The sequence below is a fragment of the Orcinus orca genome, chromosome 1, assembly GCF_937001465.1.
Source record: "Orcinus orca chromosome 1, mOrcOrc1.1, whole genome shotgun sequence".
Lineage (NCBI taxonomy): Eukaryota > Metazoa > Chordata > Mammalia > Artiodactyla > Delphinidae > Orcinus > Orcinus orca.
Window position 1 is genome coordinate 112,845,154 of NC_064559.1, and position 26,448 is coordinate 112,871,601.

Genomic DNA, 26,448 nt, shown 5'->3' on the forward strand with positions numbered 1-26,448 from the left:
CCAAAACTTAAGATTCTTTTTTTTATTGGAGTATAATTGCTTTACAATGGTGTGTTAGTTTCTGCTTTATAACAAAGTGAATCAGTTATACATACACATATGTTCCCATATCTCTTCCCTCTTGCGTCTCCCTCCCTCCCACCCTCCCTATCCCACCCCTCCAGGCGGTCACAAAGCACCGAGCTGATCTCCCTGTGCTATGCAGCTGCTTCCCACTAGCTACCTACCTTACGTTTGGTAGTGTATATATGTCCATGCCTCTCTTTCGCTTTGTCACAGCTTACCCTTCCCCCTCCCCATATCCTCAAGTCCATTCTCTAGTAGGTCTGTGTCTTTGTAAATCAGTAATTTTTGCAGTAAAAATGAATGTCCCAGAATAGAATGAAAACAACTGAATATCTGCTCAGTTTTCCATGTAGTCCCCAACAGGCAGCCACGTACGATGGAAAATGTCCAGTGGGTCTAGCTACCTTAAAAGTTTGTGACTCCTGCTAGTTTTGACCTTATATATCAACCACTATGCTGATGTTATAGAAAGATAAACATGGACAGGGAATAAAATACTCATCATCTTCTTCTTTTATTTTAAAAAAAAATCTCCAAATTCCTTGGCTCCTAAGGAGGTAATTAAGATGCTCATTCATATACAGTAAATTAATGGGGTATATAATGGATTATTTTTCCAAGATGAAAAAAAAACAACAACAACATAGGTTGTTCACCACATCAGTGAGGCAAATCTACAAGTAACATGGTTTACCTTAAGTCGTGCTTGCTTTGAGGGGGAAAGTTTTAAGATAATTTCTTTGCAAATTTGACTTTGGGAGGTAACTGTCATTAAAATACTCAAGACAATGGAATCAAAATAATAAGACTTTTCAACCACATCTTGCCTCTCCCCACTCAACTACTTCCTTGCTTCCAAATCCACGTTTGAAATGGAGTTACTCCTGTCATGCAGATGGATGGAAAGTTTCATACTAAAACAGACTAAGAGGATCTCTGCAAACTTTCTGGCCCATAAGTAAAGCAATGACCAATGAAAAAGCCAGTTCACATTTCTCTGGGACGGATGGCACAGAAATGCTCCAAACAGAGGTTTGGTTGGGGAATAGGATGCTCTAGGATCTCATTTTTTCCTGCATGATGTCCAATACTCATCCAAGAAATTTTGATGTACCATGAAGAAGTTAGAAGTCCACTTTTACTTTTTTTTTTTTTCCAGTTTTTCTAAGGATGTTAGTTTTACAGGAAATACTAGAAACACATTTTATGGTGTATTCTTAGTAATTATTATCTGACCCTAGGGTGAAAATTAGAGAAATTCAGGATATTGTGATTGCTATATCCATAATCACTGATAAGAACTTAGAACTTCATAATAAATTCTGGCAGTTTCCTTATTTAAAAAAAAATTATTGGCTTAGATTAAAAAAGAAAACTAGCATTGCTTATAAGTAAATTGGATCTGTTTTTCTTGAATTGTTGGTAAATATCAAGATTTCAGATACTGGAAGGTAAAGAATTACAAGGTTTGTGAACCTTGACTATAGTTATTCACAGAAAAAGTTTTTCATCTTTTTGAAGCTGTTTTGGAGATTTTTCTTTTTCTCTTTTTTCTTTTCTGAAGGGTTTTCATTTTTACAATAGAACAGTCAACCATTACATATTTTAAACCTATATAAAATCATATACAATAGTGTTAGAATAGTATTAGAAACTTATTTACTTATTTATTTACACATCCCCAGATACTAACTTTTGCCAGATTCCTTTCAGGTCTCCCCTTTTCCCCTCTTTAATGACACACACGTACAGTCACATATATAATTAACGGCCTAATTTCCTGTCTCTGTTCTTCCCACTTTCTCCCTGAGTTATCCTTATGTTGGTATATGTCATTTCCCTGCATATTATGTACATCTAGGACATATGTATATGCATACATAACATATAAATACTACTGCTTTAATAAAAGCTTCATGGAGTGTTTATGATATTACATATCTTTTTTTCTAGACAGTATACTGTCCATATCCTTTTGCAATCTTCTTTTTATACAACTGTATTTCTAAGACTTATTCCTGTTGATACATGTAGATTCTAGTCACCTGTTATATAATAGTCCATTTTTATGAACAAATTAAAAGGTATTTTATTAATTCCTCTACTAAAAGAGAGTTGGTTGCATTCCCTTATTGTTTCAAACGACACTATAATGACTATTCGGGTACATGTCTGCATATGTACATTGACAAGGGTCATTCTACAGTAGGCATCCAGAAAGGGAACTGCTAGGTCAGAGTCAGGTGCATCTTTGAATTTACTAGCTATTGCCAAGATGCTCTCCAAAGGGATTATATCATTATATACTCTCTTCAGCTGTGTATGGGGGTTTCCATTTCCCACAATTATCAGTCTTTAAAATTTCTGTAAATCTTATGGTTGTGAAAGGGTGGATGACTGTTCATGTTCGTAACAGAAGCAAATGTAGAGGAATATCTTTGTGATCTAAGGGCAGAGAACGACTTCTTAAATGAAACTTCAAAGCATAAATCATAAGGAAAACAGTGATAAATCTGATAGACAAAAGTTAAGGATTTCTGTTTAATGAAGAAACACAGGACAAGGTTATTAGGTGACAGAATGGAAGAAAATATCTATATCCAATAAGGGATTAATATCTAAATAACTAAGGAATGTCTATAAACTGGAATGTGATTGAGATCCCACTTTTTAAAAAATGGACAAAGCAAATGAATAGACAATTTGCATTAGTCCAAGAAAACTAACAAGCATATGAAAAGATGCTCAAACTCTGATTACCAGAGAAACTAAAATTAAAATGAGATACCACTTCTACAACCATCAAATTGGCAACATTATAAAGCTGGATGATGCCAAGTGTTGAGGAGTATGTGGAGTCATTACTACATCTGCTACAGAACCAAATCCCTATGGCACTGCTGATGGGAATAGAGACTGCAGAGCTACCCAGAGCTACTTCATCACATTAACTATAGGTATACCTTATAACCCAACAATTGGATACATATTCCACAGACATTCTCACACAGGTCTGTAAGAAGACGTGTGTGAGGATGTTGCAGATTTATCTGTGGTGATGAGGAGTTGCAGGCAATCTGGAAGTCCGTCACTAGGAGAATCGTTAGGTAGTGGATTCACAACATGGAGTACTGTGCAGCAGTTAAAAAAACAATGAATTACATGCAAATACAGTACAGCAACATGGATGAATCTAAAAAACACAGTAGTAATACGTGAAAACAGTTAATAACTAATGAGATACATTTAGAACATGGCCCAGATGTAAATAATAAATACATGTACACAAGACACAATATACATTTTGTAAGAACACATGCAAACAAAAACATATACATTAAACACATCAGAATGGTTGCCTGTAGGAGGGAGGTGAATGAGAGCAGGCTATTTGCATAAAAATTTGTCATTTCCTCTGAAAAGTCTCCACTGGCCATCTTATCTAAATAAGATATTCCTATTATTTCCTTTAAATCCCTTGTTTTTGTTTCCTTCATAACATCTCAATTGGGTTGCTTTGTTTGTTTTTTGACTGCCTTCCCACTAAGATATAGGATTTATGAAGGCAGTATCATTTCAATATTGCTCAGCACAGCATCTCTAGCCCCTCTGATAGTGCTTGGCACACAGTATGAAAGAAGGATCAAATAAATTAATAAATGAATGAATGAGTCATGGGAGCTAAGCCCAGAAAGGGTGGCTGGGTCAAACATAGCAGGCAAAAGGAAATCATTAAAGATTCTGAAGGAGAGAGATATGACCAGAACTGCACTTGAGGAGGACTAGCACAGTAGCAACGAGCAGGGGGTACTGGTGAGAGGGAAGACACTGGAACAAATGAGATCAACTGCGACAGCCAGCATGAGCTAGTCCAGTGAGCCTACAATGAGGTGATAAAAGTAAAAAGAAAGGCAGTAGAAAACTACAGGCCAATATCACTGATAAACACAGATGCAAAAATCCTCAACAAAATACTAGCAAACAGAATCCAACAGCACATTAAAAGGATCATACACCATGATCAAGTGGGGTTTATTCCAGAAATTCAAGGATTCTTCAATATATGCAAATAAATCAACGTGATACACCATGTTAACAAACTGAAGAAGAAAAACCATATGATCATCTCAATAGATGCAGAAAAAGCTTCTGACAAAATTCAACACTCATTAATGATAAAAACCTGCAGAAAGTAGGCATAGAGGGAACTTTCCTCAACATAATAAAGGCCATATATGACAAACCCACAGCCAACATCGTCCCCTATGGTGAAAAACTGAAAGCATTTCCACTAATTTCAGGAACAAGACAAGGCTGCCCACTCTCACAATTCTTATTCAACATAGTTTTGACAGTTTTAGCCACAGCAATCAGAGAATAAAAAGAAATAAAAGGAATCCAAATCGGAAAAGAAGAAGTAAAGCTGTAACTGTTTGCAGATGACATGATACTCTACATAGAGAATCCTAAAGATGCTACCAGGAAACTACTAGAGCTAATCAATGAATTTGGTAAAGTAGCAGGATACAAAATTAAGGCGCAGAAATCTCTTGCATTCCTATACACTAGTGATGAAAAATCTGAAAGTGAAATTAAGAAAACACTTCCATTTACCAATGCAACAAAAAGAATAAAATATCTAGGAATAAACGTACCTAATGAGACAAAAAACCTGTATGCAGAAAATTATAAGACATTGATGAAAGAAATTAAAGATGATACAAATAGATGGAGAGATATACCATGTTCTTGGATTGGAAGAATCAACATTGTGAAAATGACTCTACTATACAAAACAATCTACAGATTCAATGCAATCCCTATCAAACTACCACTGGCATTTTTCACAGAACTAGAACAAAAAATTTCACAATTTGTATGGAAACACAAAAGACCCCGAATTGCCAAAGCAATCGTGAGAACGAAAAATGGAGCTGGAGGAATCAGGCTCCCTGACTTCAGACTATACAACAAAGCTACAGTAAGCAAGACAGTATGGTACTGGCACAAAAAGAGAAATATAGATCAACGGAACAGGATAGAAAGCTCAGAGATAAACCCACGCACATAAGGTCACCTTATCTTTGATAAAGAAGGCAAGAATATATAGTGGAGAAAAGACAGCCTCTTCAATAAGTGGTGCTGGGAAAGCTGGACAGGTACATGTAAAAGAATGAAATTAGAACACTCCCTAACACCATACACAAAAATAAACTCAAAATGGATTAAAGACCTAAATGTAAGGCCAGAAACTATCAAACTCTTAGAGGAAAACACAGGCAGAACACTAGATAACATAAATCACAGCAAGATCCTTTCTGACCCACCTCCTAGAGAAATGGAAATAAAAACAAAAATAAACAAATGGGACCTAATGAAACTTCAAAGCTTTTGCACAGCAAAGGAAACCATAAACAAGACAAAAAGACAACCCTCAGAATGGGAGAAAATAATTGCAAATGAAGCAACTGACAAAGGACTAATCTCCAAGATTTACAAGCAGCTCATGCAGCTCAATAACAAAAAAACAAACAACCCAATCCAAAAATGGGCAGAAGACCTAAATAGACATTTCTCCAAAGAAGATATACAGACTGCCAACAAACACATGAAAGAATGTTCAACCTCATTAATCATTAGAGAAATGCAAATCAAAACTACAATGAGATATCATCTCACACCGGTCAGAATGGCCATCATCAAAAAATCTAGAAACAGGGCTTCCCTGGTGGCGCAGTGGTTGGGAGTCTGCCTGCCAGTGCAGGGGACACGGGTTCGTGCCCCAGTCCAGGAGGATCCCACGTGCCGCGGAGCGGCTGGGCCCGCGAGCCATGGCCGCTGAGCCTGCGCGTCCGGAGCCTGTGCTCCGCAGCGGGAGAGGGCACAACGATGAAAGGCCCGCGTACCACCAAAAAAAAAAAAAAAAAAAATCTAGAAACAATAAATGCTGGAGAGGGTGTGGAGAAAAGGGAACACTCTTGCACTGTTGGTGGGAATGTAAATTGATACAGCCACTATGGAGAAGAGTATGGAGGTTCCTTAAAAAACTACAAATAGAATTACTATATGACCCAGCAATCCCACTACTGGGCATATACCCTGAGAAAACCATAATTCAAAAATAGTCATGTACCAAAATGTTCACTGAAGCTCTATTTACAATAGCCAGGACTTGGAAGCAACCTAAGTGTCCAGCATCAGATGAATGGATAAAGAAGATGTGGCACATATATATAATGGAATATTACTCAGCCATAAAAAGAAATGAAATTGAGATATTTGTACTGAGGTGGATGGACCTAGAGTCTGTCATACAGAATGAAGTAAGTCAGAAAGAGAAAAACATATACTGTATGCTAACACATATATATGGAATCTAAGAAAAAAAAAAAAGGTCATGAAGAACCTAGGGGTAAGATGGGAATAAAGACACAGACCTACTAGAGAATGGACTTGAGGATATGGGGAGGGGGAAGGGTAAGTTGTGATAAAGTGAGAGAGTGGCATGGACATATATACACTACCAAACATAAAATAGATAGCTAGTGGGAAGGAGGCACACAGCACAGGGAGATCAGCTCGGTGCTTTGTGACCGCCTGGAGGGGTGGGATAGGGAGGGTGGGAGGGAGGGAGACGCAAGAGGGAAGAGATATGGGAACATATGTATAACTGATTCACTTTGTTATAAAGCAGAAACTAACACACCATTGTAAAGCAATTATACTCCAATAGAGATGTTAAAAAAAAGTACACCTGAAACTAACACAACACTGTAAATCAAAAAAAAAAAAAAGAAGGCAGTGTGAAAGCTGCTACAAAGGAAGAAATGACTAGATTTGGTAACACACTAGATGAAAACTGTGAGAAAAAGAAAGAAGCAAATGAAGACTCCTCTGTTTTGAGCTCTTGGTGCAGCTAAAGAGAGAAATTATTCTTTTGGATAGAGCACAAATGCATATTTGGATATGCTGAATTCATGGTTAGATACTTATTGAACACCATCTCTAGGCACTGAAGATAATATTGAGTAAGAAAGACATAATATCTGCTTTCACAGAGCTTGTGAAAAAGGCAATTATAATAGCTGATAAAGCAATGATGGAAAAGTACAGGGTGCTATGGGAGTACATAAGCTTGCCAGTGAAGAGTGTTAGATAAAGAAAAAAAAGATCTAACAAAGAATCATTTAAAAGTTGAAATTGATCTTAACTCAGTACTTCCTAGAATCAAGTGAGTAAAGAGTTATGAAAAGAAAACCAATTTTTCTGTCTTTGTTATTTTCCTCCTCAAATCTATATTCTCTTTTCTCTAAGAAAGGCAAGGTATAAATAGATTTTTTAAATTGTACGGTAGTTTTATTTCCAACCACAAATAGAACTCACAAATACTTGTTGAGTTCATATGATGAATGTGAATTACCAGTGAAATATGCATACTGTGGCCAGTTTGAATGATTTTAGTATTTTGTTCACAATCAACTTTATAATGTAGAATGTGTTTGCTTATAGTTTAATCCCATTTTAATTAGTAAATTACAAATAGCCTAATCAAAAGAAAAATCTCCCAAAGACTGATAGAAAAAACTTTAAAAAAATGGTATTTTACTGACCAAATTCCCTCTGAAATAATTGCAATCAATCAGATAGTTTTCTGGGTTGCTGTTGTCAATATTTGAGGACATACCATCATACGTTCCACTTTCTAATAATGCTCCACTCTCTTCCAGTGCTTTGAACTGTTCAACAGAAATGAAATTATAGTCCACCCCTGGTACTTCCCCATCCCTGGGGGCCCTTGTAGTGCCTAAGGGAAAAAAAAAACAACAAGAAAAAAATAGGTTGTAAAGTGCTTTTAAACTTATAAAACATTGAGAATAATAGAAAATGCAGTTTATAGAGAACACATGGGAAACAGACTACTGCATATATTGTATCTTCTAGAGTGATGATCAGAGAATTTTAGGCAAATTAACATTCCTAGGTGAAAGTAGGACAATAAATAATGTAGGATGAGTAAATATACTTTAATAAAAGCTAAAGATGGCTATGAAATTCAAAATTACAAAGATTAAAATGTTAGTGTCCAAGAAAACTTAACTTTCCAAGACACAACAGTTAATTCTTCTTTTAAACCTCAATTATTATTACTTAACATTTGAAGGAGAGATAAGTCCACCAAGGATAGGCTTCATTTTCATGTAGCTACCTTACATATTTTTACTTCTTTAGCATAAATGTAAACTAACATTTTACTCACTAGAGTTGTAAAGGACAATAAAAAAAGAAAAACAACTTTTAAAAACTCTTACTGAGCTCCATTAAAAAAACTTGAACAAGTATTAATTATGAAATTATTTTAGACTAATGAATAAAGGGCTTAGGGCTTAAGATAGGAATTCACATATTGCTTCTTAGCCATTATTCTCTTCAAGTAATTTCAAAACATTAAGCAGTAAATAGCTTAATGAAATTCACTACAGCAACAGAGCACTAAGTTTCTATCTATTAAGGAATTAATGCCAAAGTAAAATGTTTTTCAGATCCAAGATATAAATTCAGGTTATGGCAGCATTGCTATATTTTACTGAATTTCACTGAACAAGAATCAATATTTTTTTGAACTGATATTGGAAATATTTCAAATACTAGAGAATACAAAAAAGAGATCCAGGTACTTAGCCTGGAAACAGGGTTGGGATATTGTCCTGCCAAGGATGCCTTCCCAAGCCTATTCCTCTATTTATGCTCCCTACTTGCTAATAGCACTCCAAGCCAGAAATCTGTCAGTCACCTTGGGTTATTCCCTCTGCTCTACATCCAGTCACCAAATTTGGTTGATTCCATCTCCTAAATACCTGTAGGATTTATATACTTGTCTTCATTCTCACACTCACTTAATTCATATCATTATCTATGGCCTGTATTGTTGGCCTCCCAGGGTCAACCCTTTCTTCTCCCTGGCTACACCCCTTACCCAAACTGCAGCCAGTGACTTCTAAAACAATCTTGAGCGAAAAACCTCCAAACCCATCAATGGTTCCCATGATCCTGGCATAAAATCCAGACGCTACCTCTTCAGCTTCTTTCTTGCCTCACGCCTTTCACATTCTAGGCTTTAGTCATAATAGATTTTTTTTTTCCCCAGTTCTTTTAATCTTCCTTGCACTCGCTTAACTCCAAGGCCTTTGTCCAAGCCATTCTTTTCCTTGGAAGACTTCCTATTCCCTTCCTCTCTTACCTCAGCTAACTCCTACTCATCCTTCAGGTCCTGGCCTAGAAAGCTTCTTTAGAGAACCTTCCTTGATTCCCATCTAGGGCATGGCAATATGCAGGGACCACGTCTACTTGGTTCAGAGCAATAGCCTCAAGTCTTGGCACCATGTAAGAACCACAGTAGGTACTCAATATAGAGAGTTGTCAAATAAATTAAGTGAAATTTTACAAACGTAATTAGCACAGGGCCTGGCAATATGCTACCATTATTATAAATTAATTCATGGGAAACTATTAATTGCTTTTACTTTTTAGTGGCATTACATTCTATTACATTCTGTAACATGTGAAAAAAATCCACAATGATGATGATAAAATATTAATGGTGATGATCTCAGAAAATAATGATTAAGCCAATATTCTAAGCAACAAAGACTGTAATCAATGAATTTTTCCCTTATTTTTACTCAGCTTTTTATAAAAATGAGCATTTCTTTGTCTTACATCACACAGGATACGAAATTAATTAGGAAAACATAACTTCCCTTTTTCTTAACATTTTTTCATTACCAAATTTTTGTTTCTCATATACTGACTAAAATTACATTGTTAGATTCCCCAAATCAACAGCTTTTAGTTCCATATTAAAAGTTAACATTAGAAAATAAATTCAGCAATTAAATTTACGATTAGCAGCTGTGATACATGGAAAAACACGGCCACATATTTTGCACCTCCTCCCATCAAGAGATGAGGCCTGTTGCCTCACCTCTTGTATCTGGACTGGACTATAGCTTGCTTTGAATAATTTAATGTGATGCTGTGCAAGTTCAGGAGTCTAGATTTCCATCTTTGCCTCCTTGGAATAGTCCCACCACCATGTACAGATGTCCAGGCGACAGTCCCAACCAACAAACAGCACCAAGGCCCCAGGCACATCAGTGAGGCCAGTTTAGCCCTTCCAACCCCAGCTGAGCCTCCAGTGACTACAGCAACATGAGTGGGCCCAGCTGAGCTCAGCCAACCCATGAAATCATGAGAAATAATACATGATGGTTATTTTAAGTCATTAAGTTCTAGGGTAGTCTGTTATGCAGCAAAGGCTAATTTAAATATTATCTAAATAAACTCTACTATAAAACATAATGACTACATAAAACCCAATTTAAGAGCAAACCATATTATAGATAATACTATTTAAAAAAGCACTGACCCGAGGGGCAGGAGCAACTCTGCGTTTTAGTCTGGGATGATTATTAATGGTACAATTTCAAGCAAGCACTTAATCCCTCTGGGCTTTGTTCTCTTTCTGCAATGTGGCATTGAGCAAGATGGTGTTCATGATTCTTTCCATTAACAGACATAAAATGTTATGTGTGATTCCAACATATATATTTCCAAGACTCACAAAGTAGCTTTAATGTTCATTCTTTTTACAAATGTATTATAAATTTTCACTTCTTCCCCCTCAAAACATGTACTCTCATACACATAAAAAATTCTCTACCTTCCCCTACCCTACCACATTGCCATCAGCATTCCAGAAAATTTACCTTTCTATTCTCCTGATACTCTATATGTTTAATGTAAAGCTTTGTACATCCCCTCCAGTCAACACTATATTTCTCCTTTTTACATAAAAATTCCTCCAAGTTCTGCTTACTCAGTCTCCAATTCCTCTCCTCTCATTCTCTCGTGGGCCCATTCCAATCAGATCACTGCCCCAACCACTCCCACTGAGAAAATTTGTTATGTGCATCAGCAGTCTCCACTTTGCTTAACCCAATGGTCAAGTCTCAGTCCTCACATTACTTGGCCAATCAACAACATTTGATATAACTGATCCCTCCCTCCTTTTTGCCTTATTCTGAAATATACAGAAAAGTACATAAAACATATATATGTATAAAGTTTAACAAGTAATAATAAAGCAAACTCATCCAGGTGAAGAAACAGAACATTACCAGGGTGCCAAAAGCCCCCTTGTGTGCCTCCAATCATAAATCTCTCCCTCCCTCCACCCCCAAAGTAACCACCATCTTGACATTTGTGATGATGATTTCCTTTCCTTTTAAAAATGTTTTTACCAACTAAGTAATGCATTTCTGAGCAACACAGCTTAGTGTTGCCTGTTTTGTAACTTCATATGAAGGGAATAATATCATATGCATCCTTTTGTGTCCACATCAATATTTGTCATCAGGTTTTTAAACTTTTGCCAACATGCTAAGTATGTAAAGGCATCTCACTCTGTATTTAATGTGCAGCTGCCTTATGAGATTAAACATTCTTTTTCATATATTTACTAGCCACAGAGATTTCTTCTGTTGTGAAGTGGCTGTTCAAGTCTTTTGCCATTTCTCTACTGGGTTGCCTGCCTTTTTAAAATTGTAGTTCTTTACGTTCTGGATACTACATTACTTCATCAAATCTAAGTAATCAACAGCTTCTAAAATGCACGATTATTTTATCCCTAAAAAATAAAAAAAAAACTGGCAATTATAATTCAAAGATTTCATGTATTGTAAGATGTATTCCAATTGTAGAGAGGTTAAAATGTGAAATAATTGTGTCAGTATTGAAGCACTGCACCTTTTCCCAGGTATATGTGTTGCAGATGAGGTATTTCTGCTAAAATGTGAAATATGCTTTCTTCAGATAGTGCTTTCTGCAAAATCATGCACCAAAAATAAGAGAAGATTATGGAGAAAATAGGATAGGGTTGATCTCTGAAAACTTATTGCAACTTTGTAAACAGAGCACTTGGTAAAATCAGTAACAATCCCAATGAAAAATATTAGTACAGTTTAAAAGATATATTATATTCCTAATAAAAAAATACTAGAGTAAATAAAATACTTTGTCTTTAAAAACAATAAGAAAAAAAAGAAATGAAAGGAAAAGGTAGCTTGACAGAAAGGGGTACATGGAGGGTTGAGGCTACTGAATAACGAAGATAAGGCAAAAGGTGCAATCAACAATTTTAAGATAAAGCACAAGTTCAAATTGAGAAAAGAGGCAAAATTGAGGTGAATAGGCATCATACACAGTAGATACAACATTCGGCTATGTTTGTATATTCTGTGTTTACTTGATGATGCAAAACATTAGCTGGGGCAAATGAAATAAGAACCAATATTACCTTGGTTCAGTCGACATCATTCTCCTACCTACTTGCCAATCACACATGAACTTACCTGCATTATTGAAACAAATGTTGCAGAACAGACAGTATCTTCTCCCACTCTGTGATTTCTTTTCATTTTTTTTTTTATAAATGGTCTTTTGATGACAGAAGTTTTTCATTTTAATGTAGTCAAATTTATCAGTCCTTTCCTTTATAGCTAATGGCTTTTGTGTCTTGTTGAAGAAATCCTTTCCAAGGCCATGGAGATATTCCATATTCTTTTTGAAAAGCATTACAGCCTTGCCTTTCATATCTAGTACTTTAATGTACTAAAACATTTTTTTTTTGGACTTGATGGGAGGTAGTAGTCCAATTTCCTTTTCTTTCCAAATGTTGTTCAACAAGATTTATTGAAAAGTCAATTATTTTCCTCCCTGATCAGCCATGGCACTTCTGTCATGGGAATCTTATATAGAAACACCCATATAAGACTGGGTGTCTATCACTGGGCTTTCTATTACATCCCGTTTACCTACTGACCATTCCTGCACCATTATCACAGTGTTGTAATTATTATACTGCCACGATAAATCTTGAAATATAGCAGAGCAATTCCACTTACCTTGTTTTTTCTATTCATAGCCTTTCTATATAACTTCTGGAATCGGGCCAAAAATGCTGGAATTTTTATGGAATCTATTAATCAATTTGAGGAGACCTGATATCTTCACCATATTGAGTCTTTAATCCATGAACAAGAATGCCAATATATTTAGATCTCAATATATTGAGATCTTCCTTAATGTCCCTTAATTTGACCTTATAGAGATCTTTACACTTTATACTTATTTAGATTAATTTCTAGGTATTTCAAATATTTTTATGCTATACAGGATATCTTTTTGTAAATTTTCATTTTCTAATTGTTGATAATATAAAAGAATATAATTGGGGGAGTTTATTTGGCCACTTTATCATGATATAATTTATCTACAATAAAAGTCACTAATTCTAACAGTACAATTCTATGAATTTTGGGAACCATTGCCCCCCAAAAGTCTCCTTGTGCCCTTTTGCAGTCTCCCACCCTGTGGCAGCCACTGATCTGTCATCACGATAATTTTGCCTTTAATAGAATCTCATATAAATGAAATCATACAGTAATTTGATTTCAGTAGTGGTTTGTGTCTGGCTTCTTTCATTCTGTATGACACTTTTGAGATTCATCCAGTTTGTTGTTAAATATCCTTTTATCACTGAGGTGTATTCCACTGTATAGATATACCAAAATTTGATTATGCATTCACCATTTGTGGACGTTTGGGTTGTTTCCAGATTTAAGACAGTACTATAAATAAAGCTGTACATTTACAAGTCTTTGGGTAGATTTATATTTAAATTTATGTTAGGTTAATACCTAGAAGTAGAATTGCTGGGTCATAGGATAAGTGTATGTTTAACTTTATAAGAAAAAGTCCCAAAGTAGATGCACTACTTTGCATTCCCACCAACAATATATGAGAGCTATAGTTCATTTACATTATAGTTTCCATGTAGGAATTCCTTTCTGGAGCTTCTCGGCAAATCTGCTTTTTCTAAATCCCAAGAAAAATCAGTTGATGGGGAAAATGAGGGAACAAAATTTATTATAGTTCTGCTGTGAGAATTAAAGCGTAATAATTTGAAATAGAGATGTTACTGGTTTCGACTGAAAGTAAGAGCAAGAAACACTGAAAAGTAGAATCAAATGTTAAAGCTGATATTTTCAGGGACTAGGGCAGAAGCCTGGAGGAGAGCAGCAGTCACAATCTACTCAGTCAGTCTTACCTGCAGCTGTTCCCATGCAGCAAGTGTGTAGTCAGGGCTCTGCTGCTAATGGTGGGTTGTTCTTGCAAATACAATGTTAATAAGTTTATATATATTTATATAAATCCTGTGAGTGATGTTCCAAAAATATTACAAGTTTTGAAGGCTAGATAAGACCTTAAATTGGCAGTTTCGCTATATGATTCTGTGTAACGTTTTTGACATTGGTTGGGAGATCTGAATGTTACCTGAACACTATCCAACAAAGTTCTCCTGAATTTTTCACCATTTGATATTAGCTGTGAGTTTCAGTGCTTTGTAAATACTTGAAGAGAAGAAATGCAAGAAGTGAATGTTGTTGCAGAACACTTCAACCTGAAATCAGAAGCTGGTCTAAAATCTGAAGTAAAAGCAACATAGATTTCAATGGCAAAAACAAAATCAGGGCAAGAAAACAAAATATTTTCATCATTAAAAAAAGAAACAATCCTAGAGAAATAGAAATAAAAACAAAAATAAACAAATGGACCTAATGAAACTTCAAAGCTTTTGCACAGCAAAGGAAACCATAAACAAGACAAAAAGACAACCCTCAGAATGGGAGAAAATATTTGCAAATGAAGCAACTGCCAAAGGATTAATCTCTAAGATTTACAAGCAGCTCATGCAGCTCAATAACAAAAAAACAAACAACCCAATCCAAAAATGGGCGGAAGACCTCAATAGACATTTCTCCAAAGAAGATATACAGATTGCCAACAAACACAGGAAAGAATGCTCAACATCATTAATCATTAGAGAAACGCAAATCAAAACTACAATGAGGTGTCACCTCACACGGGTCAGAATGACCAGCATCAAAAAGTCTACAAACAATAAATTCTGGAGAGGGTGTAGAGAAAAGAGAACCCTCTCACACTGTTGGTGGGAATGTAAATTGATACGGCCACTATGGAGAACAGTATGGAGGTTCCTTAAAAAACTAAAAATAGAACATACGACCCAGCAATCCCACTACTGGGCATATACCCTGAGAAAACCATAATTCAAAAAGAGTCATGTACCAAAATGTTCATTGCAGCTCTATTTACAATAGCCAGGACATGCAAGCAACCTAAGTGTCCATCAACAGATGAATGGATAAAGAAGATGTGGCACATATATAAAATGGAATATTACTCAGCCATAAAAGGAAACAAAACTGAGTTATTTGTAGTGAGGTGGATGGACCTAGAGACTGTCATACAGAGTGAAGTAAGTCAGAAAGAGAAAAACAAATACCGTATGCTAACACATATATATGGAATCTAAAAAAAAAAAAAAATGGTTCTGAGGAACCTAGGGGCAGGACAGGAATAAAGCCGAAGATGTAGAGAATGGACATGAGGGCACGGGGAGGAAGAAGGGTAAGCTGGAATGAAGTGAGAGAGTGGCGTGGACATATATACACTACCATATGTAAAACAGATAGCTAGTGGGAAGCAGCCGCATAGCACAGGGAGATCAGCTCGGTGCTTTGTGTCCACCTAGAGGGGTGGGATAGGGAGGGTGGGAAGGAGAAGCAAGAGGGAGGAGATATGGGGATATATGTATATGTATAGATGATTCACTTTCTTATACAGCAGAAACTAACACTATTGTAAAGCAATTATACTCCAATAAAGATGATAAAAAAAAAAGAATAGTAGGTCATGAACAAAAAAAAAAAAGGAAACAAGCTTATATGAATGACCAATGGCTAACACCCAATCTGAAGATGCTTTTGGACATACTCAACAATTCTATGAATGTCAATGCAAAATGAAATACATTTTTTTCTATGTCTGAATATTTGTTACCAAACAAAAATCAAGACCATCAGATAATGCAATTGATACTTTGTGTGCTTTAAATTTTCATTTCTTTCAGGAGTGAAAAATTCAAATATTAAGTATGTGTGGTATTACTCTTCAAATTTTTAGATGAGTTTTATTTGGCATTTATTTTGTGTTAATGTTCCCTTCTTTTAAGGTTTTCTGTTAGCAAATGGCTGTATCAGGTTGAGATCATTTAAAAGTGTTATTAAAATCTTGTTATATTAGTTTCTAATAATAATAAACCATTTGATTTTATACTGTCATTTTCTCTGTTTAAGTGCTTGGTGCACTCAGGAGAATCCACCCCATACCTCAGTGTTTACAGCCATTATTACTGCTATAATGGTCAAGTGTAGCAGTCACTTGGGTCCCAAGGTACTTGGCTCAGCTGGTACTTCATCACAATCAGCCACAGGTTATACTATGATTAAATTGTGATTCCACTTGTCACGAATTACCAGCAACCTACTTCCCACTGGAAGGAATCTGGCTCTGGGCTGAAGCCCAAGTACACAACCAAAACCAATCCTAAAATCCCTTCTTGGAACTACTACCAGTACCAATTCTGTATCAGCCAGGGTCCAAAGAGGAGCAAGAAACTAGATGGTAACTTGAACAAAGACAGCTTAATGTAAAGAATTATCAACTATTTATAAAGAATTAACTAAAAGGGAATAAAAGAGAACTCTAAAGAGTACCATCCTCAAAGAGATGCTCTGAAAGTCTGGGATTCAGACCTTGCTGGAGAAGGTGTGTAGCAGCCCACTGGATGGTAGAGAAGTTTACTGGGTTGCCTTGGGACAGGGCTGGTTCACAATCAGTAGACTGAGGCTGGTGGGCAGGGAACTGTCTGCTGGAGTACCAATAAAATTCACCAACAAGCAGCCTTGAGTGGTAGGGATGATGTAGGGGGTGTTTTGGACTTACTGGAAAACCAGCTGGGACACTGGCTAGGCTTGCTAGAAACCCACTGGAAAACCACTTACAAAGAGATATTGCTGAAATCTGGGAAGCCTGCTGGGGTCCCCACAGAACTCATCAGGAAACTGGGAGGAATTCAGCTGGTGCATTGGTGGAACAAATGAAGCCACCTATGAGGGTGTTCCTGAACTTGCTGCTGGGACTCCCCCCACCCCCACCCCTCCCCCTCATCCCCCTCCCTACCCCTGCCCAGGTGCATTACTGAACTTGCCACTAGGTAGCTGACTGGTAGAGTGCTGCTAAAACTTACTGAGTATCTTTTTGCAGGCAGAAGCAAAAAGAAAAAGACACACTGGAACCAGGAAAAGAAGCCTCTTCTTTCTAGTATCCTTCCTGCACACTCTACTGAGGAAGCTTAACATTGTGTCAGGTGGTAAGGGAAAAATGTGACAGTATCATAAGCAGGCAAAAAGAGCAGATTTGAAGCCAAGAGGCAGTGAGTAATAAACAGGCAGACTAGTGTTCTGAGAGGTTCTATCATGAACTAGTGTTGGACTTCGTCAAATGTTTTTTCAGCACCTATTGAGAAGATCACATGTCTTTTCTAGTCTGTTACTATGTTAATCTTCAAATGTTATACCAACCTTGCATTCCTCGGACAAATCCCACTTGGTCATAATGTGTTATCTTTTTTCTCTATTGCTATATATTGATTTGCTAAAATATTTAAAAGATTTTGAGTCTGTGTTCATGAAAAATTTTGATCTAGTTTTTTTTTTTTTTTTTTAGAGCATTTTCTTTTTAATAGACTATTTTTTAGAGGAAATTTTAGGTTCATAGCAAAATTGAGAAGAAAATACAGCGAGTACCCATATATACCTCCCTAAACATACGCACAGATTCCCCTGCTATCAGCATTTCACTGCAGTGGTAGATTGTTACAATCTATGGCACGTGATTATCCCCCAGAGTCCATAGTTTACATCAGGTTTCACTCATGGTGTTACATAATCTGCGGGTTTTGACAAATAAAAATGACATGTATCCAGCTTCACAGTATCACACAGAATAGTTTCACTGCCCTAAAATTCTCTGTGCTCTACCCTATTCATCCTTCCTCCCCGCAACCCTTGGTAACCACTGACCTTTACTGTCTCCATAGTTTTCTGTTTTTCAGAATGTCATATAATTGGAATCATACAGTATGTAGCCTCTTAATAATTTTTTTGTCTTTTAGTAATATGTATTTAAAGTTCTTCCATGTCTTTTCATGGCTTGATAACTTCCTGTTTTTTTTTTTAACATCTTTATTGGAGTATAATTGCTTTACAATGGTATGTTAGTTTCAGCTTCACAACAAAATGAATCAGTTATATATATACATATATTCCCATATCTCTTCCCGCTTGCGTCTCCCTCCCTCCCACCCTCCCTATCCCACCCCTCCAGGCGGTCACAAAGCACCGAGCTGATCTCCCTGTGCTATGCGGCTGCTTCCCACTAGCTAACTGCCTTACGTTTGGTAGTGTATACATGTCCATGCCTCTTTATCGCTTTATCACAGTTTACCCTTCCCCCTCCCCATAGCCTCAAGTCCATTCTCTAGTATACTAGTCTGTGTCTTTATTCCTGTTTCACCCCTAGGTTTTTCATGACATTTTTTTTTTAAATTCCATATATATGTGTTAGCATACGGTATTTGTCTCTCTCTTTCTGACTTACTTCACTCTGTATGACAGACTCTAGGTCTATCCACCTCATTACAAATAGCTCAATTTCGTCTCTTTTTATGGCTGAGTAATATTCCATTGTATATATGTGCCACATCTTCTTTATCCATTCATCCGATGATGGACACTTAGGTTGTTTCCATCTCTGGGCTATTGTAAATAGAGCTGCAATGAACATTTTGGTACATGACTCTTTTTGAATTTTGGTTTTCTCAGGGTATATGCCCAATAGTGGGATTGCTGGGTCATATGGTAGTTCTATTTGTAGCTTTTTAAGGAACCTCCATACTGTTCTCCACAGTGGCTGTATCAATTTACATTCCCACCAACAGTGTAAGAGGGTTCCCTTTTCTCCACACCCTCTCCAGCATTTATTGTTTCTAGATTTTTTGATGATGGCCATTCTGACTGGTGTGAGATGATATCTCATTGTAGTTTTGATTTGCATTTCTCTAATGATTAGTGATGTTGAGCATTCTTTCATGTGTTTGTTGGCACTCTGTATATCTTCTTTGGAGAAATGTCTATTTAGGCCTTCTGCCCATTTTTGGATTGGGTTGTTTGTTCTTTTGTTATTAAGCTGCATGAGCTGCTTATAAATTTTGGAGATTAATCCTTTGTCAGTTGCTTCATTTGCAAATATTTTCTCCCATTCTGAGGGTTGTCTTTTGGTCTTGTTTATGGTTTCCTTTGCTGCGCAAAAGCTTTTAAGTTTCATTAGGTCCCATTTGTTTACTTTTGTTTTTATTTCCATTTCTCTAGGAGGTGGGTCAAAAAGGACCTTGCTGTGATTTATGTCATAGAGTGTTCTGCCTATGTTTTCCTCTAAGAGTTTGATAGTTTCTGGCCTTACATTTAGGTCTTTAATCCATTTTGAGCTTATTTTTGTGTATGGTGTTAGGGAGTGATCTAATCTCATACTTTTACATGTAGCTGTCCAGTTTTCCCAGCACCACTTATTGAATAGGCTGTCCTTTCTCCACTGTATATTTCTGCCTCCTTTGTCAAAGATAAGGTGACCATATGTGCGTGGGTTTATCTCTGGTCTTTCTATCCTGTTCCATTGATCTATCTTTCTGTTTTTGTGCCAGTACCATACCGTCTTGATAACTGTAGCTTTGTAGTATAGTCTGAAGTCTGGGAGCCTGATTCCTCCAGTTCCTTCTTTCGTTCTCAAGATTGCTTTGGCTATTTGGGGTCTTTTGTGTTTCCATACAAATTGCAAAATTTTTTGTTCTAGTTCTGTGAAAAATGCCACTGGTAGTTTGATAGGGATTGCATTGAATCTATAGATTGCTTTGGGTAGTAGAGTCATTTTCACAATGTTGATTCTTCCAATCCAAGAACATGGTATATCTCTCCATCTATTTGTATCATCTTTAATTTCTTTCATCAGTGTCTTATAATTTTCTGCATACAGATCTTTTGTCTCCTTAGGTAGGTTTATTCCTAGATATTTTATTCTTTTTGTTGCAATGGTAAATGGGAGTGTTTTCTTGATTTCACTTTCAGATTTTTCATCATTAGTATATAGGAATGCCAGAGATTTCTGTGCATTAATTTTGTATCCTGCCACTTTACCAAATTCATTGATTAGCTCTAGTAGTTTTCTGGTAGCATCATTAGGGTTCTCTATGTATAGGATCATGTCATCTGCAAACAGTGACAGCTTTACTTCTTCTTTTCCGATTTGGATTCCTTTTATTTCCTTTTCTTCTCTGATTGCTGTGGCTAAAACTTCCAAAACTATGTTGAATAAGAGTGGTGAGAGTGGGCAACCTTGTCTTGTTCCTGATCTTAGTGGAAATGCTTTCAGTTTTTCACCATTGAGGATGATGTTTGCTGTGGGCTTGTCATATATGGCCTTTATTATGTTGAGGAAAGTTCCCTCTATGCCTACTTTCTGCAGGGTTTTTATCATAAATGGGTGTTGAATTTTGTCAAAAGCTTTCTCTGCATCTATTGAGATGATCATATGGTTTTTCTCCTTCAGTTTGTTAATATGGTTTATTACATTGATAGATTTGCGTATATTGAAGAATCCTTGCATTCCTGGAATAAACCCCACTTGATCATGGTGTATGATCCTTTTAATGTGCTGTTGGATTCTGTTTGCTAGTATTTTGTTGAGGATTTTTGCATCTATGTTCATCAGTGATATTGGCCTGTAGTTTTCTTTCTTTGTGACATCCTTGTCTGGTTTTGGTATCAAGGTGATGGTGGCCTCGTAGAAGGAGTTTGGGAGTGTTCCTCCCTCTGCTATATTTTGGAAGAGTTTGAGAAGGATAGGTGTTAGCTCTTCTCTAAATGTTTGATAGAATTCGCCTGTGAAGCCATCTGGTCCTGGGCTTTTCTTTGTTGGAAGATTTTTAATCACAGTTTCAATTTCAGTGCTTGTGATTGGTCTGTTCATATTTTCTATTTCTTCCTGATTCAGTCTTGGCAGGTTGTGCATTTCTAAGAATTTGTCCCTTTCTTCCAGATTGTCCATTTTATTGGCATAGAGTTGCTTGTAGTAATCTCTCATGATCTCTTTTATCTCTGCAGTGTCAGTTGTTACCTCTCCTTTTTCATTTCTAATTCTATTGATTTGAGTCTTCTCCCTTTTTTTCTTGATGAGTCTGGCTAGTGGTTTATCTATTTTGTTTATCTTCTCAAAGAACCAGCTTTTAGTTTTATTGATCTTTGCTATTGTTTCCTTCATTTCTTTTTCATTTATTTCTGATCTGATTTTTATGATTTCTTTCCTTCTACTAGCTTTGGGGTTTTTTTGTTCTTCTTTCTCTAATTGCTTGAGGTGCAAGGTTAGGTTGTTTATTCGAGATGTTTCCTGCTTCTTAAGGTGGGCTTGTATTGCTATAAACTTCCCCCTTAGAACTGCTTTTGCTGCATCCCACAGGTTTTGGGTCGTTGTGTCTCCATTGTCATTTGTTTCTAGATATTTTTTGATTTCCTCTTTGATTTCTTCAGTGATCACTTCATTATTAAGTAGTGTATTGTTTAGCCTCCATGTGTTTGTATTTTTTACAGATCTTTTCCTGTAATTGATATCTAGTCTCATGGCGTTGTGGTCAGAAAAGATACTTGATACAATTTCAATTTTCTTAAATTTGCCAAGGCTTGATTTGTGACCCAAGATATGACCTATCCTGGAGAATGTTCCATGAGCACTTGAGAAGAATGTGTATTCTGTTGTTTTTGGATGGAATGTCCTATAAATATCAATTAACTCCATCTCGTTTAATGTATCATTTAAAGCTTGTGTTTACTTATTTATTTTCATTTTGGATGATCTGTCCATTGGTGAAAATGGGGTGTTAAAGTCCCCTACTATGAATGTGTTACTGTCGATTTCCCCTTTTATGGTTGTCAGTATTTGCCTTATGTATTGAGGTGCACCTATGTTGGGTGCATAAATATTTACAATTGTTATATCTTCCTCTTGGATCGATCCCTTGATCATTATGTAGTGTCCTTCTTTGTCTCTTCTAATAGTCTTTGTTTTAAAGTCTATTTTGTCTGATATGAGAATTGCTACTCCAGCTTTCTTTTGGTTTCCATTTGCATGAAATACCTTTTTCCATCCCCTTACTTTCAGTCTGTATGTGTCTCTAGGTCTGAAGTGGGTCTCTTGTAGACAGCAAATATATGGGTCTTGTTTTTGTATCCATTCAGCCAATCTGTGTCTTTTGGTGGGAGCATTTAGTCCATTTACGTTTAAGGTAATTATCGATATGTGTGTTCCTATTCCCATTTTCTTAATTGTTTTGGGTTCGTTATTGTAGGTCCTTTCCTTCTTTTGTGTTTCTTGCCTAGAGAAGTTCCTTTAGCAGTTGTTGTAGAGCTGGTTTGGTGGTGCTGAACTCTCTCAGCTTTTGCTTGTCTGTAAAGGTTTTAATTTCTCCATCAAATCTGAATGAGATCCTTGCTGGGTAGAGTAATCTTGGTTGCAGGTTTTTCTCCTTCAACACTTTCAATATGTCCTGCCACTCCCTTCTGGCTTGCAGAGTTTCTGCTGAAAGATCAGCTGTTAACCTTATGGGGATTCCCTTGTGTGTTATTTGTTGTTTTCCCCTTGCTGCTTTTAATATGTTTTCTTTGTATTTAATTTTTGACAGTTTGATTAATATGTGTCTTGGCGTATTTCTCCTTGGATTTATCCTGTATGGGACTCTCTGTGCTTCCTGGACTTGATTAACTATTTCCTTTCCCATATTAGGGAAGTTTTCAACTATAATCTCTTCAAATATTTTCTCAGTCCCTTTCTTTTTCTCTTCTTCTTCTGGAACCCCTATAATTCGAATGTTGGTGCGTTTAATGTTGTCCCAGAGGTCTCTGAGACTGTCCTCAGTTCTTTTCATTCTTTTTTCTTTATTCTGCTCTGCAGTAGTTATTTCCACTATTTTATCTTCCAGGTCACTTATCCGTTCTTCTGCCTCAGTTATTCTGCTATTGATCCCATCTAGAGTACTTTTAATTTCATTTATTGTGTTGTTCATCGTTGCTTGTTTCATCTTTAGTTCTTCTAGGTCCTTGTTAACTGATTCTTGCAATTTGTCCATTCTATTGTCCATTCTATCTCCAAGATTTCGGATCAACCTTACTATCATTATTCTGAATTCTTTTTCAGGTAGGCTGCCTATTTCCTCTTCATTTGTTAGGTCTGGTGGGTTTTTATCTTGCTCCTTCATCTGCTGTGTGTTTTTCTGTCTTTTCATTTTGCTTATCTTACTGTGTTTGGGGTCTCCTTTTTTGCAGGCTGAAGGTTTGTAGTTCCTGTTGTTTTTTGTGTCTGTCCCCAGTGGCTAAGGTTGGTTCGGTGGGTTGTGTAGGCTTCCTGGTGGAGGGTACTAGTGCCTGTGTTCTGGTGGATGAGGCTGGATCTTGTCTTTCTGGTGGGCAGGTCCACGTCTGGTGGTGTGTTTTGGGGTGTCTGTAGACTTATTATGATTTTGGGCAGCCTCTCTGCTAATGGGTGGGGTTGTGTTCCTGTCTTGCTAGTTGTTTGGCATAGGCTGTCCAGCACTGTAGCTTGCTGGTCGTTGAGTGAAGCTGGGTGCTGGCCTTGAGATGGAGATCTCTCGGAGATTTTTGCTGTTTGATATTATGTGCAGCTGGGAGGCCTCTTGTGGACCAGTGTCCTGAAGTTGGCTCTCCCACCTCAGAGGCACAGCACTGACTCCTGGCTGCAGCACCAAGAGCCTTTCATCCACAGGGCTCCTTAATTTGGGATGATTCGTTGTCTATTCAGGTATTCCACAGATGCAGGGTATATCAAGTTGATTGTGGAGCTTTAATCCGCTGCTTCTGAGGCTGCTGGGAGAGATTTCCCTTTCTTTTCTTTGTTCTCACAGTTCCCAGGGGCTCAGCTTTGGATTTGGCCCCGCCTGTGCGTGTAGGTTGCCGGAGGGCGTCTGTTCTTTGCTCAGACAGGACGGGGTTAAAGGAGCCGCTGATTCGGAGGCTCTGGCTCACCCAGGCCGGGGGGGTAGGGAGGGGCACGGAGTGCGGGGCGGGCCTGCAGCGGCAGAGGCCGGCGTGATGCTGCAGCCTGAGGCGCGCCGTGCGCTCTCCCGGGGGAGCCGTCCCTGGATCCCGGGACCCTGGCAGTGGCGGGCTGCACAGGCTCCCCGGAAGGGCGTGTGGCTAGTGACCTGTGTTCGCACACAGGCCTCCTGGCGGCGGCAGCAGCGGCCTTAGCGTCCCATGTCCGTCTCTGGGCTCCGCACTCTTAGCCGCGGCTCGCGCCCGTCCCTGGAGCTCGCTCAAGCAGCGTTCTTAATCCCCTCTCCTCGTGCACCAGGAAACAAAGAGGGACGTAAAAGTCTCTTGCCTCTTCGGCAGGTCCAGACCCCTCCCCGGACTCTCTCCCGGCCAGCCGCGGCGCACCAACGCCCTGCAGGCTGTGTTCACGCCGCCAACCTCAGTCCTCTCCCGGCGCTCCGACAAAAGCCGGAGCCTCAGCTCCCAGCCCCGCCCGCCCCGGCGGGTGAGCAGACAAGCCTCTCGGCTGGTGAGTGCCGGTCGGCCCGATCCTCTGCGCTGGAATCTGTCCGCTTTGCCCTCCGCACCCCTGTTGCTGTGCTCTCCTCCGCGGCTCCCAAGCTCCCCCACTCCGCCTCCCAAAGTCTCCACCCGCGAAGGGGCTTCCTAGTGTGTGGACACTTTTCCTCCTTCACAGCTCTCTCCCGCTGGTGCAGGACCCGTCCCTATCCTTTTGTCTCTGTTTAGTTTTTTCTTTTGCCCTAACCAGGCACGTGGGGGGTTCCTTGCCTTTTGGGAGGTCTGAGGTCTTCTGCCAGCGTTCAGTAGGTGCTCCGTAGGAGTTGTTCCACGCGTAGATGTATTTCTGGTGTATCTGTGGAGAGGAAGGTGATCTCCGCGTCTTACTCTTCCGCCATCTTCCCGGAAGTCCCTGATCTAGTTTTTATCTCACTTTAGAATCAGGATAATGCTCAGATCACAGAGTGAGGTTGGGAACTGTTCTAATTTTCAGAAAAGGTTATGTAGAATTGGCATTATTTCTTCTTTAAATATTTGGAACAATTCACCAGTACCTTCTGGGCCTTAAGTTACAAGTTACAAACTACAAATTTTGGAAATTTGGGAAAGTTACAAACTACAAATTTAATTTCTTTAATAGATAGAGGGCTGTTCAGTTCATCTATTTTTTCTTGAGTGAGCATTGATAGTTTTTGTCTTCCAAAGAATTTATCCATTTCATCTGAGTTGTTGAGTTTATTGGTATAAAGTTGTTTAGCATATTCCTTATTATCCACCTAACATCTGTAGGATTTTCAGTGATGCCACCTTTCCCATTCTCAACATTGCTGTTTATCACTTTTATTAATCTGAAAGAAGCAGCTTTGGATTTCACGGATTTTTCTCTATCATTTCTCTGTTTTCTAGTTTATTGATTTCTGCTCTTATCTTTATTATTTCCTTCCTGCTACTTAATTTGGGTTTACTTTGCTCTTCTTAAGGTAGAAATTTAGATCATTGATCTTTATTATTTTCTAATGTAAGTATTTAATACTATAAATTTCCCTCTAAGTACTGCTCTAGCAACATCCCACAAATCGATATGTTGTATTGATATGTGTGATACTTTGTAATTTTCCTTGTGGCTTATTCTTTAACTCACAAGTTAGTTAGAAGTGTGCTATTTAATTTCCAAATATTTGGAGATTTTCCAGATATGTTTCTATAAATGATTTCTAATTTAATTCCATTATGATCAGAGAACATATTTTGTACGATTTAAATCCTCTTAAATTTACTGACTCTTGTTTTATGGTCCAGAATATGGTCTATATTTGTAAATGTTCCACGTGCACTAGAAAAGAATGTATATCCTTGTATTATTGGGTAGTATGCTCTAACAAATAACAATTAGGTCAAGTTGGTTGAAAGTGTTATTCGTGTTATAAACTTATTGATTTTTTGCTTACTTTTTCTAAAGTGGGTATTGAAATCTTGAACTATAATTATGAAGTTTTTTCTATTTTCCTTTTAGTTCTCATTCTGGTATCATTTCCATTCCACCTAAAGAATTTCCTTTACTATTGCTTATAGTACAAGTCTGCTAGAGAAAAATTCCCTCATCCTTTTTTGTCTCAAAAATTTCTTTATTTCTCTTTATTTTTAAGGATATTTTTACTTTATATAGTTGGCATTTTTTCTTTCCAGCATCTTAAAGATGACATTTGACTGACTTCCAGTTTGTACT

At 37.6% G+C, this 26,448-nt stretch overlaps 1 protein-coding gene across 5 annotated transcripts in view; it reads right to left on the reverse strand.

Annotated features, from left to right (window-relative positions):
• MAGI3 (membrane associated guanylate kinase, WW and PDZ domain containing 3) overlaps positions 1–26,448 on the reverse strand; it is a 277,553-nt gene that overhangs the window by 83,061 nt on the left and 168,044 nt on the right. For 4 of the 5 annotated variants that reach the window (XM_004263197.4, XM_033435686.2, XM_004263198.3 and 1 more), the window contains exon 3: positions 7,751–7,870. The exons of the other annotated variant lie outside the window; for it this stretch is intronic. In XM_004263197.4, coding sequence (XP_004263245.1) covers positions 7,751–7,870 — 120 coding nt within the window. The remainder of the gene's footprint in view (positions 1–7,750; positions 7,871–26,448) is intronic. 5 annotated transcript variants of the gene reach the window in all.